The sequence below is a fragment of the Lycium ferocissimum genome, unplaced genomic scaffold (genome assembly GCF_029784015.1).
Source record: "Lycium ferocissimum isolate CSIRO_LF1 unplaced genomic scaffold, AGI_CSIRO_Lferr_CH_V1 ctg16309, whole genome shotgun sequence".
Lineage (NCBI taxonomy): Eukaryota > Viridiplantae > Streptophyta > Magnoliopsida > Solanales > Solanaceae > Lycium > Lycium ferocissimum.
This window is the reverse complement of record NW_026716529.1, coordinates 31309-51149: the sequence shown is the minus strand read 5'-3', so window position 1 is coordinate 51149 and position 19841 is coordinate 31309. Positions and strand designations below refer to the sequence as shown.

Genomic DNA, 19841 nt, shown 5'->3' with positions numbered 1-19841 from the left:
ATTATCCCCCAAGGGTTTTTTTCCCCAAACCCTTCCCATAATGTGCAAAAAGGGGGACATAACAATTTAGGATGTTTTTTTCCTTTACTTACTCTAGATCGTGCGATAGAGCTGTTATCGGGATAATTGAAGTCACTGACGGATTATTATTTACGGCGATGCCTCCAAAAAAGCGGCAGAGGCTGCCCGGAAAGGCGTCGGTGGCCCACAGAGAGACCCCGGCCCGAACCGGGAGGTTACTGGGGCAAATTGCCCGGCTTTGTGCACGAGGTTGTGCTCCGGTCGGCGAGCTGCTGCGCGCGCCGGCTATCGAGAGGGCACACAGGCCGGCCGGCGGTACGAATCGAGGGGCAGCTCCCGCAGGTTCCGAGGCTCCGGTGCACAGGCCTCCGGCTCTACGGCCCGGGGGCGGAGGATAGGGCTATGAGAGATGCGGTTCGCTTGCCGACCGTGCTAGCGGCGGGGCCGGCTCGGGCAGCGTGGATTAGGGGTCGACTATACGGACGATATGATGGTTTGAGGGGCTGCGTGATTTCTGACTTGTAATTGTCACACCCCGACTTTACTAGGGTGTGATGGGCACCCGACCCCATACTGGGAGCCGAGCGAACCCGCTGACTCTTACTACGTACTAAATTTTTTTTCAAAACTCTTACGTCAAGTATACACAATAAGATTTATTTTAATGTTCTTTTGTTGCGTGTAAATCAAATAAGATATGTAACGGTACAACACTTGTATCATAATGCAAACTGACTCACGAAACCCACTACTATGTCTGCAAAGTCTCTAGCTTCGAACAAGACATCATCACATAGCCTACTGACTCGGCGCCACTCCAGAACAAATGGAGTTTGCCAACTTTGCTGGAATACCACGTTCCGATTTCTATCCGTCTGGGTGTACCTGCGCGGCACGAAATGCAGCCCCCGAAGAAGAGGGGGGTCAGTATGAGCCATGTACTGAGTATGTAAGACAGGAATGATAATATGATCAAGAATGTAAATATGAATAATGAACGAATAATAACATAGAGCATGTCAAGATAAGAAAGTAACCTGTATGTCTGAATGCCTCATAGGCGAATGCCATGCATGCTTAACTTTCTTTTAAAAAAAACATTTCTTAAAAAAAAACACTTCTTTCGAAAAACATACCAGTAAACTGCCCGACCACGTAGGATCGAGAATCGCCCGTCCCCATAGGAACGGTGTATAAGCCCGCGTCCGTGCCTCCCGCGTCCGGGTATAATCGCCCACCGCAAGGCGTCGCCCGCCGCCCACGGCGCGTGTGATAGCACCCGCCCATGTAGGCACGCGTGTCATATCTAAAAATATAAATGATTATAAAGCATGCATGAGAGCCCAAAGAAAAGCTATAACTCTATCGGAGTGACGTAAGGTCGAAAACCTTCGATTCGTATTATGAAGTAATCCTCGTCGATAGATCTCACCTCGGAGGAACAATTCATGAGATGAGACTAACAACAACGAGCCATTCAATGAAACTATAAGAATAAACTCGGTAGTCTCGTCGTGATATTAAAATCATAAGCTTTAGAGCTTCTGGAATCAAACTCATATTATCAAGCGCTTCATAGAAAACACTTCATTCTTTTTCATACTAGCTTAAATCGCCCGCCTCTGCAGGATCGCCCCGCCTAACGGCGCGGTGTATTATTATCGAACTATAACTTTTGAGGACAAGAACATCGTGGAAAAACACTTCATTACTTCTAGTCTTATAAAATATTCCCATTTTCACGTTATAGGAAAACTTTTGAAACCGGGAGACTTTAACTTTTGAAGGTAAGCACTCTGTGAGAAAACATTTATGGACTGCTAAGAAAGGGGAATCATGCCGTAGGATCTTGAACATCATACTTTTGGAGATAAGAAAGCTACAAATAACGTTTATGAAATCGTAATCATAGTACGAAAATAAACCAAGTGGACTATGGAAGGAAATTCGGGAATAGTGGGCCCACCTCGACCCAAATGAGGTGGCGTACACAATTTACGTATAATACCTTTCATGACATTACTTATGAAAGTCTTAGGGTAGTCGGACCCTATTTCTGCAAGTTCTAGGTTTTTAGACATTTCTTTCAACTATCCGTGAACATTTGCTTCAGTTCTACTGAATGAATAGTAACTACTTTCAATCTCGGATTTCTAGGAAAGGAATTGTCCCCAAGGCCCGCATCCAAGCCTACTACGTCTAGGACATGCCAAAGAAGGAAAGTGAAGTCTTACATACCTCTTTCTGCTCCTTCTGCTACTCCAAATCCAAGTTGCAAATCCGCCAAAATCTACGATTTGGTCACATTTACCAAATGTCAAGTTGGGCATTTAAAAGTTGTAATTTAAAGTAATCGTTTGCCTACCGAAATTTCGGCAGCATTTCTCCTGTAAATACACCATACCACCAAGTTCAACTTGGCTAATTTCAATCAACCAACAATCCCGGGAATCCAACCCGGCCAAACTAACAACAATACCAACCATTATACTAGCAACACTTCAATATCCAATTTAATCCAATTTAATTCACATAATATTCCAACAATTTAATCAACATGCTACTTCATCCGAAACCTTCCAATTCAACAATAACCATACATTTCGTCATCATTCATGTACGCTAACTTCAACGCAACTTTCATTCTTTATCACATAATCCGTGACGACAACTAGAATGTCAAGTAACATCAATTTACATTAACCTACCCACACACCTATAATTCGACCATGACCATTTCTTACATATTTTCATACATTTCCATCCATTTCTATACATAACATCAACAACAAACACATTACATAAAATTAGTCTACTATCCGCATACCACGTCACACATGCACGGCTCAACATCAACATTATTCTTCTACGAACTCCATTCATTTCTTGACATTGGAATATATATACAAATCATTCATGACAACGACAACAATCAACATGCTACATAGAATCACTTCATCTTCTTCTTGCTACACACCCTATTCGGCCACACCATACATACACACATCTCATGAAATTCATTCATTTCTTCACTCTACCACACTTCACCAATCATTTATAACACATAAAAAAGGGTTGAACACATACCTTTATTCACATATCTCTTCACTCGGCTAGGGGCATGTTTTGCACAAATGAAGGATTTAATTGTTCCAACAACTACTCCATGATGAAGAGAACCTTCAAATTAGTAAGAAACTAGGAGGGATAAATTTTTCCTTGGCCCTTTCTCCATGCTCCATGTTCGGCCACCATGGCCGAACACACCCCTCTTTTTTTTTTTTTCTCTTGTGTTCTTTCTTGCTTCTTTACTTATGTTGAATTGGCCATCTTTCCCTATATATATATATATTGCATGCATGTGAGGGGCACATGCCCCCTCTCTAGATTTTTCTTCCTCTTTTTCTTCTTTTTTTTTTTCTAGAATTTTCTTACTTTCCATAGCAAAGATGACTTATTTTGTCATCTATATATATATATATATTTTTTTTCCTCACATGTCCTTGTTGGAATATTCAAGAAGCTTGTGTGAAATTCCCGTTTTACCCCTCGACTTTTCTCAATATTACCATTTTGTCCCTAACCTCCCGCATTATTTCCACGGCCCATTTTGCGAATTTCTCTTTCGCCCTTAGCCTCTCACAATATTTCCATACTACCAATGTCCATAAATAATACTCATAACCTACTTATGCATTACAATAATTTTGGAACATAGCCTCGTCCTTAACTTCTCACCATTATCTCGCAACGTCCGAACATACGAAATACGGGCTATAACATCCTCCCCCCCTTTAGAACATTCGTCCTCGAATGTTCAATTGACCTTATAAAGTCTTGTAGTACTTCGGGGGAAATCCCGTTTTATAGCTGCCCCCCTTTTTCTTTACGCCCGTCTCTTATTGTCGTAATGAACCCATTGGCCTTTCATGAGTTCTTCCTTCGTGTCATAGGTTTCCTTCTTCTGGTACTTGAAAATATGATGACCCCTTTCTAATATGATCTCCCCCCCCCCCCTCTTTTAAGGGGGCTCCTTATACCAACAGTCATTTTGTAGAGTCTCCATTTATATCTTGCCTCTCATCTTCCTTCTAACTCCGTGCCTGACATCTCGAAAACTTTTTATCCTAAGTTTTCTTTTACCTTCCATCTATGTCATCCTCTCGTCCACATCTTCATTCACTACTTGTCCTTTCACTCCCTTAGTTCACTTGTTCGTAGTTCTTCCTTAACTGCGCAATCGTGCTGTAGCTGTGTGTCCATATCTCTCAGCGTTCTGCTACTTTTGTCCTTAGCACAATATCCTTACTATTTTTACTCTTCCTATCCTTGTTCGTCGGACCTTTAACTATATTCATGTTGCCACATATCTATTCCTTTACATTCCTTCTCTTGCCTTACATTCCCTCGTCGCAGTCACTATTCCTTTAACTTCACTTATCGAAATCGGTCCCCAATCCTCATACGCTCCTCTCCAGTTCCTTTTACCGCACTCTATCCCTTTCCACGCCTACTTTGAGTTCTTACTCAAACTTCGGTATCCTTACTTGGTTGATGCTTTTTATACCGTAGCTTCAGTTGTTGGGACTCACATATCCTCCGATACAACCATACACGGAATACCATACACGTCCATATTGTCACACCCCAATCTTCATCAAGGCGTGACGGGCACCCGACTCTCATCAGAGTCGAGCGAACCCTTAAACGTCAACCCAATTTTTTTTTTTTTTTTTTTTATTTAAAACAAGAATTGAAAATTTTAGATGAAAAACCAAAATCGACACGTGGCTCAAGGCATCTCAAAACATATTATATATATACATACGACATAGAACAAAGCGAGCCAAAAGGCCTCTTGCCATACGTACAACAAAATAATGGCCGACAAGGCCAAACGAACCATGACTTCCACGCATTTGTTCGGGACTTCTCTGAGTATGACTTGCACAAGTATATAAAACTATACCAAAACGAACGGCCTCCGGAGACAAATGGAGGCACATCGACTCCCGGTGCTAACTCCCTCTAAGAAGGCTTTGGGTCCCCGTTGCGTCCCCGAACTTTGCGGGCATGAAACGCAGCCCCCCGAAGAAAGGGGTCGATACGGAATATGCGAATATGTAAAGCGTCAACTTTGAAGCATGAATCGGAAAAAATACGACGGTAAGCAAGTTTAGGATACCAAAGATGACTTCAATGTTTAAATAAAATAGTCCCTTCGGACGGCCGCTTCGGCCTAATAATATTAATGATAGTAATAATAATGATAACAACAATGGTAGTAATGATAATAAACCCCTTCGGTACGCCGATCCGACATACGTCTATCCTGGCCCCTTCGGGCATGCCAGTCCGAAATAAGATGATAGCCCCTTCGGGCATGCCGGTCCAACATCGTCTATCCCGGCCCCTTCGGACATGCTTGGCCCCGACATAATATTCCTAGCCCCTTCGGGCATGCCACTCGTGACATACGGCTACCCTGGCCCCTTCGGGCATGCCACTCGTGACATAATACTAATCCTAGCCCCTTCGGGCATAATAACAATAATAGTAATAATAATAATAACAATAATAATAGTAATAGCGTTGTGGAAAGTAGACATAAGTCGTAGGTGGAATGAAATAGTAAAATCTCGCACCCCCTTCGGAGTGGTTTGAAGAGTCTTATATAATAAAATACCGCACCCCCTTCGGAGTGGTTTTGAAAAGAAATCAAACTCACGCTTTCTTACTAACACCTAAAAGCCCGAAACAAGTTTCGAGTCAACTTTGACTTAGTGCGAGGAAGTTACGAGTATTCGAAGCCATTTATAAAGAACCGAAGCGATAATCATTTTAGGAACATTATTACTCCGCGAGATATATTACAGAACTTAATGGAGACATTATGAAAGTTTCAAGGCGATTCAATTACATTTATGCAAGTTATATGTTACACCCCGTACTTTGTACGTCGGAATATTCTAAGTTGGTTGCGACGAGGTATGGACAAGACTTTTAATTTCCGGTTTTGTTGATTTTGTCTCAATGCATAAGTCGCATATTCATTTGTGGGTATGAAGTGTTAAGGGTAAGATTGGAATAAGGAAAAAAAAGTAGAGAATGAAAGTTGGAAAAATTTTGGGACCAAAAAAGAATTATGGAAAGTTGGCCATTATTTGAAAATGGCCATGTGTGTGTGTGGGCCATAGGGCCATATGTGGAAATTTTGTGTGGCCATAAAAGATGACTAAGTAAGTCATCTTCATCATTCTTATCTCCTAGAAAATTCATGAAGCATCAAGAGAGAGAGAGAAGAGAAAAAAACGGCCAAGGAAAAAATATGAAGACCAAAATATTGATCAAGAAAAATTGTTTCTTCTATGTTTTCCACTCCTTGGAAGATGCTAAACAACATGAAGTTGTTGTAGAATCAAGAAAGGCCTTTGTTCTTGCCAAGCCATACCTTGGCCGAATGGAGAAGGGGAAGAAAAGAAGGTGAGATTTAGTCTTATTTTTCATGTGTTGTGAATGATTTGTACATGTTGTGGAGTGTAGGAATGAAATAAGTTCATAAAAATATGGTGTAGTTGTTGTGGCCGTGAGTGAGGTGTTGGAGTAAACATGAAGAACAAATTTTATTTAGTGTAATTTGATTGTTGTGCATGTTTGTGTGTTGTTGTGGGGTGTGAAAATGAATTAAAATCATGAAAATATGGATGTTAAAGTTGAGTTGTGAAAGTTGAAGGTTGGCCGTGTGTTGTGTGTATTGTGTGATGATAGTGATTTAATTGTATACAACATGTTTGTGTGTTATGGTAATGTGTAGAAAGTGAATGAAACTTATGGAATGGTGTAGGTTGAGGAGTGGTCGAAAATGGGCTGTTTTGGTAAGACAAGGAATGACTTATTTTCATTTGGCATTTGGTTGTCGTCGTTGTGAATTATATGATGTAGAATGAAGTTTTAATGCTACAAGTCGAAGCTATAGTTGTGCGGGCTGTTTTGCTAGCTAATGTGAATTAAATATGCGATTGTTGATATTAGTTTGGAAATATGTAGTTAAATGTTGACTTGTGTTTGATATAATTGGATTGATATTAGTTTGGAATGTTATCAAAATGAATGTGGGAACGACTTGTTAGTGCTAGAATGCGTTTGAAATTACTTATTGATGTTGTTGGAATGGTTGTTGGTATTGTTGTTGAAGATTTGGCCGAGTTAAATTCTCGGGGGCGTTCAAGTTATAGGGGAAGTGCTGCCCAAAATTCTGTAGAAAAAGTAATGGTTTGGAATTGGATTCTTTAGTGCGTATGACTAATGTTCGATGCCTATTGATGTTGTTGTAGATCTTGAGAAGACGAGACTTGAGTTTGGATTAGCGTAGGAAGCGTGAGAGGTATGTGAAGCTTACCCTTCTTTTCTTTTTGGCATGTCTTAGACGAAATTAAGGTATGACATAATATGTGCCTCGGGGTAATTCCATTCGTAAAATTCAAGTATGTTTGTGAATCGTATTTGCTTGTCTTTGTTGGTATCTTTAGTACGGTCAGGCTATGGTTTGTATGTCGTGATATGGTTGGGTTTGAAATATTGTGTAAGCGATTCGTATAAGTTCCTTGATGTTCGTATCTTTAGCGCGGTTGAATTATGACCCTTATGTCGTTTGTAGGATTAAACTTTTAAGGTTTCAAAAGAATTCTATTTTCAAAAGAATTTTGTTTTCAAAAAGAAACTTGTTCTTAAACGACTTCGAAACTTCAAACGTCCGTAACTTTTGCATACGACCTCGAAACGCCCTAAAACATAATATGTAAGTTCATAAGGCATCACTCTCCCCTACCCCTCGTAGTCGGGCTCGGACGGGGGTCGGCACCCGTCCGTGGGGCCCGCGGCCTTTCTATGCTACCTTTATGGATTTTTCGGAAAATTTAACATTTTCTTCACTATGATTATCTATTTTTCTGTCGAGTTGGAAATAAAGATTTTACGCCTATAACTTTGACGCGTAACAATGGTTTCTAAAGTTCGGTTTGACATGCCCGGCGAGATTCGGGAGAAAACTAGTTTTGACTATGGTTTTGGATTTTCAAAAAAAGGGGTTCGTTTTGATTATTCGGTTGAGTACGCGATGATGTGCGATGTGCGTGTGGTTACTTACGATACGTTCGTGCGTTTTGTGTTACCTCTTTCCACGGATCCGGGCCGGTATATGATCGTGCGCACTATGATATATTACGAAGTTATCTTTGTGTTACGGTTCCCGAGACCTCGCCATAGGGCCGGGTTCCGTTTATGAAGTTATCTTGTGATATGGCTTATGATGTGTTGTGATGATGTGTTGTGTTCGGGGGATACGGAGATTTGAAATCTTACGGGTTATCTTGTGTTGTGGCGCCGGATAGGGTGGTGACCACGTTAAATGTCCGCCGGGTCCTATGGACCGCATTTGATATGTGATGATGTGTGATGAGTTTGTTCTCCGATGATGAGTTTGATCACCGATGATGAGCGGATCCCACATCGGTTCTTGTCATTCCATATGACATATTACGATGCGTTCGGTATGAGTATGCATGATTTGTGTGTTAGATGTAAGTACTTAGATAGTTGTGTTATTACGACTTCACTTTACTGTGCTTCCTACTTTAGTTATGACCTCGTTTGATGTATGCTATGCCTTACATGCTCGGTACATATTTAAATCACCCCCACTTTCTTCGAGAGTGCGTTTCATACCACGCGGTACCCACGGATGAGTCGGTGATGCTAGCGAGAAGATGCTCCGTTGGATTGGCGAGCTCCATTTCCTCGGAGTCTTCTTGAAGTCGAGTACTTTGTATGGTGTTCGAAGTTATGATAGAGACTTTGCGGACGAGTCGAGTGTATGATACGTCGGATTATTTGTGAGCGGCTACGTAAGGCGGTGTGTTTGTATGTATTATGTTACCGATGTGTTTGGCAAGCGGCTATATAAGCAAAATCTTGTTATGCCTTATATTGCGAGATTTTATTTGGTTTGAAAAAAAAAACGAAAGGTATGTTTGTATTACGAAAATTTTCATTACGTGTGTATGCTATGTTTTGTGGGCCCGGTATGGGTATGAGTGTTACGTTAGTCGGCGGGTTCGCTCGGCCCTAAGTAAGGGTCGGGTGCCGTCGCGCCACCGCGGAAATTGGGGTGTGACAAAGTGGTATCGGGCTTGAGTTCGTCCTAGGGGTTGTACGCAAAGTCGTGTCCGGTAGAGTCTTGTTTATGGTGTGTTGCGCGCCACATTTATAAACAGGAGGCTACCGAGCATTTAGGATGGTTACTCTTCTTTCATATCTGAGATCGTGCCATAGAGCCAAGTCATAGGAGATGGGACTCCTTGCCCTGATTTGTGACTGCAGCTGAAGAATGACGCTGATAGAAGGAAGCGATTGATGATGTTGGAAGTTACAAAGTATGCAGGTAAGTAAAGGTATGAGAGATGTATGTTGGCAAGGGTATGGGACTTACGATTGAAATACCAGCTGAAGACTAAAGGGGGAAAGTAAACAAGAAAATGTAACAGGTGTCGTTTGAGTTGGACATACGGGGTATGTTTATAATTTGTGTATTGTTGAGGATATTGGAAGCCCTGTGTGGCTGCGTTATGATGTGATGTGTGCATATGTATGTTGGCCCTATGAGGCATTGTTGGTATTTCCTGCGTGCAGGTTTTGAGATAGTGACAATTACAGAGGAAACTCTGCCGAAATTTTTCCAGAAATGGAAGGAGAATAAGATGTGTGTTTGTAATGCGACTTGAAAGGTCGTGCCGGTAGTAAGAGTGGGATTGAGACAAGAGTGAGAAGGAAAAGTTTAACCTGAGATCCTTATGATGTTTTATGAGACTAGTTGAACATTCGAGGACGAATGTTCTAAAGAGAAAGGATGTTACACCCCGTACTTTGTACGTCGGAATATTCTAAGTTGGTTGCGACGAGGTATGGACAAGACTTTTAATTTCCGGTTTGTTGATTTTGTCTCAATGCATAAGTCGCATATTCATTTGTGGGTATGAAGTGTTAAGGGTAAGATTGGAATAAGGAAAAAAAGTAGAGAATGAAAGTTGGAAAAATTTTGGGACCAAAAAAGAATTATGGAAAGTTGGCCATTATTTGAAAATGGCCATGTGTGTGTGTGGGCCATAGGGCCATATGTGGAAATTTTGTGTGGCCATAAAAGATGACTAAGTAAGTCATCTTCATCATTCTTATCTCCTAGAAAATTCATGAAGCATCAAGAGAGAGAGAGAGAAAAAAACGGCCAAGGAAAAAAATATGAAGACCAAAATATTGATCAAGAAAAATTGTTTCTTCTATGTTTTCCACTCCTTGGAAGATGCTAAACAACATGAAGTTGTTGTAGAATCAAGAAAGGCCTTTGTTCTTGGCAAGCCATACCTTGGCCGAATGGAGAAGGGGAAGAAAAGAAGGTGAGATTTAGTCTTATTTTTCATGTGTTGTGAATGATTTGTACATGTTGTGGAGTGTAGGAATGAAATAAGTTCATAAAAATATGGTGTAGTTGTTGTGGCCGTGAGTGAGGTGTTGGAGTAAACATGAAGAACAAATTTTATTTAGTGTAATTTGATTGTTGTGCATGTTTGTGTGTTGTTGTGGGGTGTGAAAATGAATTAAAATCATGAAAATATGGATGTTAAAGTTGAGTTGTGAAAGTTGAAGGTTGGCCGTGTGTTGTGTGTATTGTGTGATGATAGTGATTTAATTGTATACAACATGTTTGTGTGTTATGGTAATGTGTAGAAAGTGAATGAAACTTATGGAATGGTGTAGGTTGAGGAGTGGTCGAAAATGGGCTGTTTTGGTAAGACAAGGAATGACTTATTTTCATTTGGCATTTGGTTGTCGTCGTTGTGAATTATATGATGTAGAATGAAGTTTTAATGCTACAAGTGAAGCTATAGTTGTGCGAAATGCTATAGTTGTGCGGGCTGTTTTGCTAGCTAATGTGAATTAAATATGCGATTGTTGATATTAGTTTGGAAATATGTAGTTAAGTTGAATATAATTGGAATGTTATCAAAGAATGTGGGAACGACTTGTTAGTGCTAGAATGCGTTTGAAATTACTTATTGATGTTGTTGGAATGGTTGTTGGTATTGTTGTTGAAGATTTGGCCGAGTTAAATTCTCGGGGGCGTTCAAGTTATAGGGGAAGTGCTGCCCAAAATTCTGTAGAAAAAGTAATGGTTTGGAATTGGATTCTTTAGTGCGTATGACTAATGTTCGATGCCTATTGATGTTGTTGTAGATCTTGAGAAGACGAGACTTGAGTTTGGATTAGCGTAGGAAGCAGCCGAGGTATGTGAAGCTTACCCTTCTTTTCTTTTTGGCATGTCTTAGACGAAATTAAGGTATGACATAATATGTGCCTCGGGGTAATTCCATTCGTAAAATTCAAGTATGTTTGTGAATCGTATTTGCTTGTGCTGTTGGTATCTTTAGTACGGTCAGGCTGTGGTTTGTATGTCGTGATATGGTTGGGTTTGAAATATTGTGTAAGCGATTCGTATAAGTTCCTTGATGTTCGTATCTTTAGCGCGGTTGAATTATGACCCTTATGTCGTTTGTAGGATTAAACTTTTAAGGTTTCAAAAAGAATTCTATTTTCAAAGAATTTTGTTTTCAAAAGAAACTTGTTCTTAAACGACTTGAAACTTCAAACGTCCGTAACTTTTGCATACGACCTCGAAACGCCTAAAACATAATATGTAAGTTCATAAGGCATCACTCTCCCCTACCCCTCGTAGTCGGGCTCGGACGGGGGTCGGCACCCGTCCGTGGGGCCCGCGGCCTTTCTATGCCACCTTTATGGATTTTTCGGAAAATTTAACATTTTCTTCACTATGATTATCTATTTTTTTACGTCGAGTTGGAAATAAAGATTTTACGCCTATAACTTTGACGCGTAACAATGGTTTCTAAAGTTCGGTTTGACATGCCCCGAGCGAGATTCGGGAGAAAACTAGTTTTGACTATGGTTTTGGATTTTCAAAAAAAAAAAAAAAGGGTTCGTTTTGATTATTCGGTTGAGTCGTGATGATGTCGATGTGCGTGTGGTTACTTACGATCTGTTCGTGCGTTTTGTGTTACCTCTTTCACCGGATCCGGAGCCGGTATATGATCGTGCGCACTATGATATATTCGAAGTTATCTTTGTGTTACGGTTCCCGAGACCTCGCCATAGGGCCGGGTTCCGTTTATGAAGTTATCTTTGTGATATGGCTTCTGATGTGTTGTGATGATGTGTTGTGTTCGGGGATACGGAGATTTGAAATCTTACGGTGTTATCTTGTGTTGTGGCGCCAGATAGGGTGGTGACCACGTTCTGTCCGCCGGGTCCTATGGACCGCATTTGATATGTGATGATGTGTGATGAGTTTGTTCTCCGATGATGAGTTTGATCACCGATGATGAGGCAGATCCCACATCGGTTCTTGTCATTCCATATGACGGATTACGATGCGTTCGGTATGAGTATGCATGATTTGTGTGTCGGATGTAAGTACTTAGATAGTTGTGTTATTACGACTTCACTTTACGTACTTCCTACTTTAGTTATGACCTCGTTTGATGTATGCTATGCCTTACATGCTCGGTACATATTTCGTCGACCCCCTTTCTTCGGGGGCTGCGTTTCATGCCACGCGTACCCACGGATGAGTCGGTGATGCTAGCGAAGATGCTCGAGTTGGATTGGCGAGCTCCATTTCCTCCGGAGTCTTTGCCGAGTCGAGTACTTTGTATGGTGTTCGAAGTTATGATAGAGACTTTGCGGACGAGTCGAGTGTATGATACGTCGGGTCTGTTTGTGAGCGGCTACGTAAGCCGGTGTGTTTGTATGTATTATGTTACCGATGTGTTTGGCAAGCGGCTATATAAGCCGAAATCTTGTTATGCCTTATATTGCGATTTTATTTGGTTTGAAAAAAAAAAACGAAAGGTATGTTTGTATTCTGAAAATTTTCATTACGTGTGTATGCTATGTTTTGTGGGCCCAGTATGGGTATGAGTGTTACATTAGTCAGCGGGTTCGCTCGGCCCTAAGTAAGGGTCGGGTGCCCGTCACGCCCTAACGGAAATTGGGGTGTGACATTATAGATGCTTGAGCATTTTTCCAACAAGATATGAAGATCCTAATTCAATCACGGCGAATGAATAGTACTCAAATTCGGACTTAGATTTCTATGAACGAATAACCCCCAGGCTCAAATCCAAACCTAGTACACCTAGGACATGCCAAAGAAGGAAAGGAATAGCTTTACATACCTTACGGACGTCTTATACTCACTTAAACTCAAATCCCGTTTCGTCCAGAATCGCAAATGGTCACAATTACCAATTGTAAGTTATAAGTCTTTAGGGATTCATTCTTGGCCCTTTCTTGTTTACAGAAATTTGGGCAGCACCTCCCCTATAAATTCGCTGCCCCGAGAATATGACTCGGCTCAAAATAACAACAACCAACCCAACAACAACATCAACAACACCAATAGTCGCTACAAAACACATATGAACACAATTAGCCTTTCTTTCTACATAATGTAACAACTTCGGCTCCAACTTTACACTTTCAAACCAATATCAACATTCCCACATTCATTTACTAATTCAAGACCATTCAAACGCAATTCGGAAGCATTTCACATTTTTTTTCACAAATCATACAAAAGTTCCGCCAAACCATAATTCACCCAAAATTCCAACTTTCATATAAGCTTCCATAACGCATTTTTGTCTTCCACTTTCATTAACAACCATACTTTGCATCTTAACGACTTCATTCTTATATTTACATAAGTTACTACAACGTTGCATATTTTCCTACAACAACCTTACATCATATTTTTCATAACAACAAGAACCATTAACCTTCCATTTACTTCACAAAGCCATAACAACACAATTAACATACTAAATGAAATTTAATTCACTTCCCTTCACACTTCATGGCACACGGCCAAACACACCCTCTACACACACACACGCCATGCACACACTCACCACACTTTCATAATCCTCATCCATTTCCAAGCATTATAGCATGCATACTTATTCCATAATACAAAAGAATAGAATTCTTACCTTATTCTTCAAATTTCCACTTGCCGCAAACGTCGTTCTTTTGCTTATCTAATTATGTCACGTCGAAGAGCGTCTTGAGCTTGTTACTAATTCAAGAAGAACAAGATTTTTGGATTGAAATTGAAGGCTAGGAATTTTTTTTTTTTTTCTTTCTCTTTCTCTCTTGGAGCCGAATGGCTTCTTCTTCTTTTTTTCTTGATTTTTCTTTTGATTTCATGAAACTTCTAAGGCTTAATCATCCTTTATAATTAATAGGCACATGGAAAATTCTCATGGGCTTGGGCCATTACACCTTGGCCGGCCACCCCTCTCTATTGGGCCTCTTTTTCTTATTTTTTTTTTTGAGCCCAATTGTTGGCTAACACTTTGTAATTCATGAAACCATCTTCCAAAATTCCGACTTTGTCCTTAACCTTCCTCGAAAATTCCGCACCAATATTTTCTTAGCCAACACCTTGTTACCAAGTAAGGTCCATGTTTGGCCTCATTCCTTCCAAATCAAAATATTTCGAATTTTTCGAATATGCGAAAATGCTGGATATAACATCCTCCCCCCCTTTGGAACATTCGTCCTCGAATGTTAAATTAGTCTTATAGGTCTTACAAATAATTTGGGGAAGGTTCTTTAGGTGGGCAGCACATATAAATCTTTCATTGACTAAGACAATCAACTATGAAATTTAGATTACCTGGTGGTGCATCCTGCGGCGCCTCGGGACTGGTCTCCCACCCCCGGTGCATAGATACGATGTGGCCCCGTGCGGAATTAGGTACTCTACCTCCGCCCCCACCTCGGCGGAAGAAATGCGAGGTCTGTCTCGGGGCTCTTACCGAAGGTGACAACGTTGCTACCGAGTTTCCGGGAGCAGTGGCCCACTCCTTGTGGACAATCTCTAGCATAATGCGTCGGATCACCACAAGTATAACACACACCCCATCGGCATTGCCTACATGACGCCTTCCGCAAGTCGCACATCGAGGAGGGGCCATCACCTCTTGCCCCGGCCCCTGCCGCCGAGAACCCGACGCATAGGAAGAACTCTATCCTTGCGAGGGAAAAGTCTCTCTACTCCGGCGAGGTCCGCGAAACCGGCGAAGGTGCACTGTACTGGGGCCTGCTCTCGCTAGTGGAACCCTTACTCCGACCTTCTGTCCTGGCCCTCTTGGGCTGACTACCACCCTGCTCTGAAATAGCCTCTCGTTGGCGCTTACGATCCTCTGCCCCCTGAGCATAAGCTTGGATACGAGCTATATCTATACCCGGCTGCATTGCCACTGGCATACACATCTCCTGCAACTCCGACTCCAATCCTATTACATATCGGTGAACTCTATCTTCCATTTCCTGCACAATAGTAGGGGCATATCGGCTAAGGAATCGAACTCCACACTATATTCTCTAACGGACATGTCACCTTTTTGTCGCGGTTAAGAAACTTGTCAACCCTTGCCCGCTTCAATTCGGGTGGCATATAGTGGCGCAAAAAGGCATGCGAGAATTCCCGCCAAGTCGGCGGAAGGGCATCACTACCCCTCGATAATCTCCACGGCGGTACTAATTAATTGCTATGCCACCGCAGCCTATAAAGAGGCTAACTCAACGAAAATTCCGTGGTGATGCCATCATCACATTTAAGTACGCCGCATACCATCTATGAACTCCTGAGGATCAGCATTAGGGTCCGTGCCCTTAAATTCTGGAGGATTTAATGTAAGAAAATCTCGTGCCCTGGCACTGGCAGCCCTATCTGGATATTCGTGACTCCTATTCTGTTGTCCAGCCTGGGTGGCAAGTACTTGAGTTAACAAACGTATAGCATCTTTCATTTCCCTAATCTCTCTGTGTGGGCATCGGGCGAGAGACCGGAGATGCGATCTTTGGTCTTGGGGGCGGGGCTGGATCAGGTGCCCCTCTTAGCTCGTCCGGAGATGGGGAGGTGGGAGGACTCTGGGGCTGGATGCGTATTCCAGCGTATGTCCGAGCTCTAGTAGACACGGGGCTTGGCTAACTACCTCGTCCCCAACTGCTTTGCCCTTCTGGGCTGCCGTCGCTTTACCCTTCTTAGGCGGCATTACTGAAATCATACAAATTGCTAGATTAGGGACCTTACTTACGACACAGCTCTATCTGCACGATCTTTACCATGAAAGAAAGAATGACACCCTATTAATGTCTCGTAGCTTCCTGTTTATAGATGTGGTGCACAACACACCAATAACCAAGACTCTACTAGACACGATCTGCGAACATGCCGAGGATCGACTGCTACGATACCACTTTGTCACACCCCAATCTTCATCAAGGCGTGACGGGCACCCGACTCTCATCAGAGTCGAGCGAACCCTTAAACGTCAACCCAATTTTTTTTTTTTTTTTTAAAACAAGAATTGAAAATTTTAGATGAAAAACCAAAATCGACACGTGGCTCAAGGCATCTCAAAACATATTATATATATACATACGACATAGAACAAAGCGAGCCAAAAGGCCTCTGCCATTTCTGTACAACAAAATAATGGCCGACAAGGCCAAACAGTAACCATGACTTCCACGCTGTTCGCAGACTTCTACAGAGTATGACCTGCACAGTATATAAAACTATACCAAAACAGGAACAGCCTCCGGAGCAAATGGAGCTGTCTGACTCCCAGTGCTGACTCCCTCTAAGAAGCTGGGTCCCCTGGTAGCGTCCCTGAACCTGCGGGCATGAAACGCAGCCCCCGAAGAAAGGGGGTCAGTACGGAATATGTACTGAATATGTAAAGCGTCACTGAAGCATGAATCAGAAAAGTACGACAGTAAGCAAGTTTAGGATACCAGTATGAATTCAATGTTTAAATAAAATAGTCCCTTCGGACGGCCGCTTCCGGCCTAATAATATTAATGATAGTAATAATAATGATAACAACAATGGTAGTAATGATAGTAATGATAATAAACCCCTTCGGGTACGCCGGTCCCGACATACGTCTATCCTGGCCCCTTCGGGCATGCCGGTCCCGAAATAAGATGATAGCCCCTTCGGGCATGCCGGTCCAACATACGTCTATCACCCGGCCCCTTCGGACATGCGGCCCCGACATAATATTCCTAGCCCCTTCGGGCATGCCACTCGTGACATACGGCTACCCTGGCCCCTTCGGGCATGCCACTCGTGACATAATACTAATCCTAGCCCCTTCGGGCATAATAACAATAATAGTAATAATAATAATAATAATAATAATAATAATAATAGTAATAGCGTTGTGGAAAGTAGACATAAGTCGTAGGTGGAATGAAATAGTAAAATCTCGCACCCCGCTTCGGAGTGGTTTGAAGAGTCTTATATAATAAAATACCGCACCCCTTCGGAGTGGTTTTGAAAAAGAAATCAAACTCACGCTTTCTTACTAACACCTAAAAGCCCAGAAACAAGTTTCGAGTCAACCTGACTTAGTGCGAGGAAGTTACGAGTATTCAGAAGCCATTTATAAAGAACCGAAGCGATAATCATTTTAGGAACATTATTACTCCGCAAGATATATTATAGAACTTAATGGAGACATTATGAAAGTTTCAAGGCAATTCAATTACATTTATGCAAGTTATAGATGCTTGAGCATTTTTCCAACAAGATATGAAGATCCTAATTCAATCACACTGAATGAATAGTACTCAAATTCAGACTTAGATTTCTATGAACAGAATAACCCCCGAGGCTCAAATCCAAACCTAGTACACCTAGGACATGCCAAAAGAAGGAAAGGAATAGCTTTACATACCTTACAGACGTCTTATACTCACTTAAACTCAAATCCCGTTTCGTCCAGAATCTGCAAATGGTCACAATTACCAATTGTAAGTTATAAGTCTTTAGGGATTCATTCTTGGCCCTTTCTTGTTTACGAAATTTGGGCAGCACCTCCCTATAAATTCGCTGCCCGAGAATATGACTCGGCTCAAAATAACAACAACCAACCCAACAACAACATCAACAACACCAATAGTCGCTACAAAACACATATGAACACAATTAGCCTTTCTTTCTACATAATGTAACAACTTCGGCTCCAACTTTACACTTTCAAACCAATATCAACATTCCCACATTCATTTACTAATTCAAGACCATTCAAACGCAATTCGGAAGCATTTCACATTTTTTTCACAAATCATACAAAAGTTCCATGCCAAACCATAATTCACCCAAAAATTCCAACTTTCAACATAAGCTTCCATAACGCATTTTTGTCTTCCACTTTCATTAACAACCATACTTTGCATCTTAACGACTTCATTCTTATATTTACATAAGTTACTACAACGTTGCATATTTTCCTACAACAACCTTACATCATATTTTTCATAACAACAAGAACCATTAACCTTCCATTTACTTCACAAAGCCATAACAACACAATTAACATACTAAATGAAATTTAATTCACTTCCCTTCACACTTCATGGCACACGGCCAAACACACCCTCTACACACACACACACACGCCATGCACACACTCACCACACTTTCATAATCCTCATCCATTTCCAAGCATTATAGCATGCATACTTATTCCATAATACAAAAGAATAGAATTCTTACCTTATTCTTCAAATTTCCACTTGCCGCAAACGTCGTTCTTTTGCTTATCTAATTATGTCACGTCGAAGAGCGTCTTGAGCTTGTTACTAATTCAAGAAGAACAAGATTTTTGGATTGAAATTGAAGGCTAGGAAATTTTCTTTTTTTTTTTCTTTCTCTTTCTCTCTTGGAGCCGAATGGCTTCTTCTTTTTTTTTTTCTTGATTTTTCTTTTGATTTCATGAAACTTCTAAGGCTTAATCATCCTTTATAATTAATAGGCACATGGAAAATTCTCATGGGCTTGGGCCATTCCACCTTGGCCGGCCACCCCTCTCTATTGGGCCTCTTTTTCTTATTTTTTTTTTTTTTGAGCCCAATTGTTGGCTAACACTTTGTAATTCATGAAACCATCCTCCAAAATTCCGACTTTGTCCTTAACCTTCCTCGAAAATTCCGCACCAATATTTTCTTAGCCAACACCTTGTTACCAAGTAAGGTCCATGTTTGGCCTCATTCCTTCCAAATCAAAATATTTCGAATTTTCCGAATATGCGAAAATGCTGGATATAACACATATATACATGTATATTTTTACCAGCAACTAGCCCGCAGAATACCTCCAACCACTGTTCAAGCCTATCCTAATTCTAGGGCTGTGAAGTGCCTCCTGTCCCTTCACCGAGGTAGTCTGTCCCGCCTTACGCATCTTCTTATAGTCCCCAACCACTCTGTATATCCTAGTTTTCCTTAGATTACCCCCAGCTCTTCATTTGTCTACGATGTCTCAATCTATAGAATTTCTTGTAAACTTCCCAGGGGGGTCACCCATCCTGAATTGCTCCCACCTGAGCACGCTTAACCTCGAAACTTCACTGAAATTCGGTGTCTTAATGCTGATATTTTCGCGTCTGCCTCCTCACATGACCTTTATTACATTCTCTGGGGCCAATCAAAGTCTCACAGCTTCCAAGGCATTTTCGTAACACGTCCTTTCTTCTGCAATTACTATTTTACCCTTTTCACTTTCCAATACTCACCTCCCGCCTGTGTGTATGGCTAACTCCTGTCCTGGACTTCCAGATCCTCGAGGGTAGCGATCATACTTTTGTCGCCACGCCACATCCGTAATCCTT

At 41.5% G+C, this 19841-nt stretch overlaps 1 protein-coding gene across 1 annotated transcript; it reads right to left on the bottom strand.

Moving 5' to 3' along the window:
- Positions 1–15207: 15207 nt before the first annotated feature.
- LOC132042578 (uncharacterized) lies at positions 15208–15968 on the bottom strand. Its single transcript, XM_059433101.1, has 2 exons — positions 15791–15968; positions 15208–15452 (listed from the first exon to the last, which is right to left on the bottom strand). Exons 1-2 carry the CDS (start codon positions 15966–15968, stop codon positions 15208–15210), a joined length of 423 nt encoding a protein of 140 aa, XP_059289084.1.
- Positions 15969–19841: the final 3873 nt, after the last annotated feature.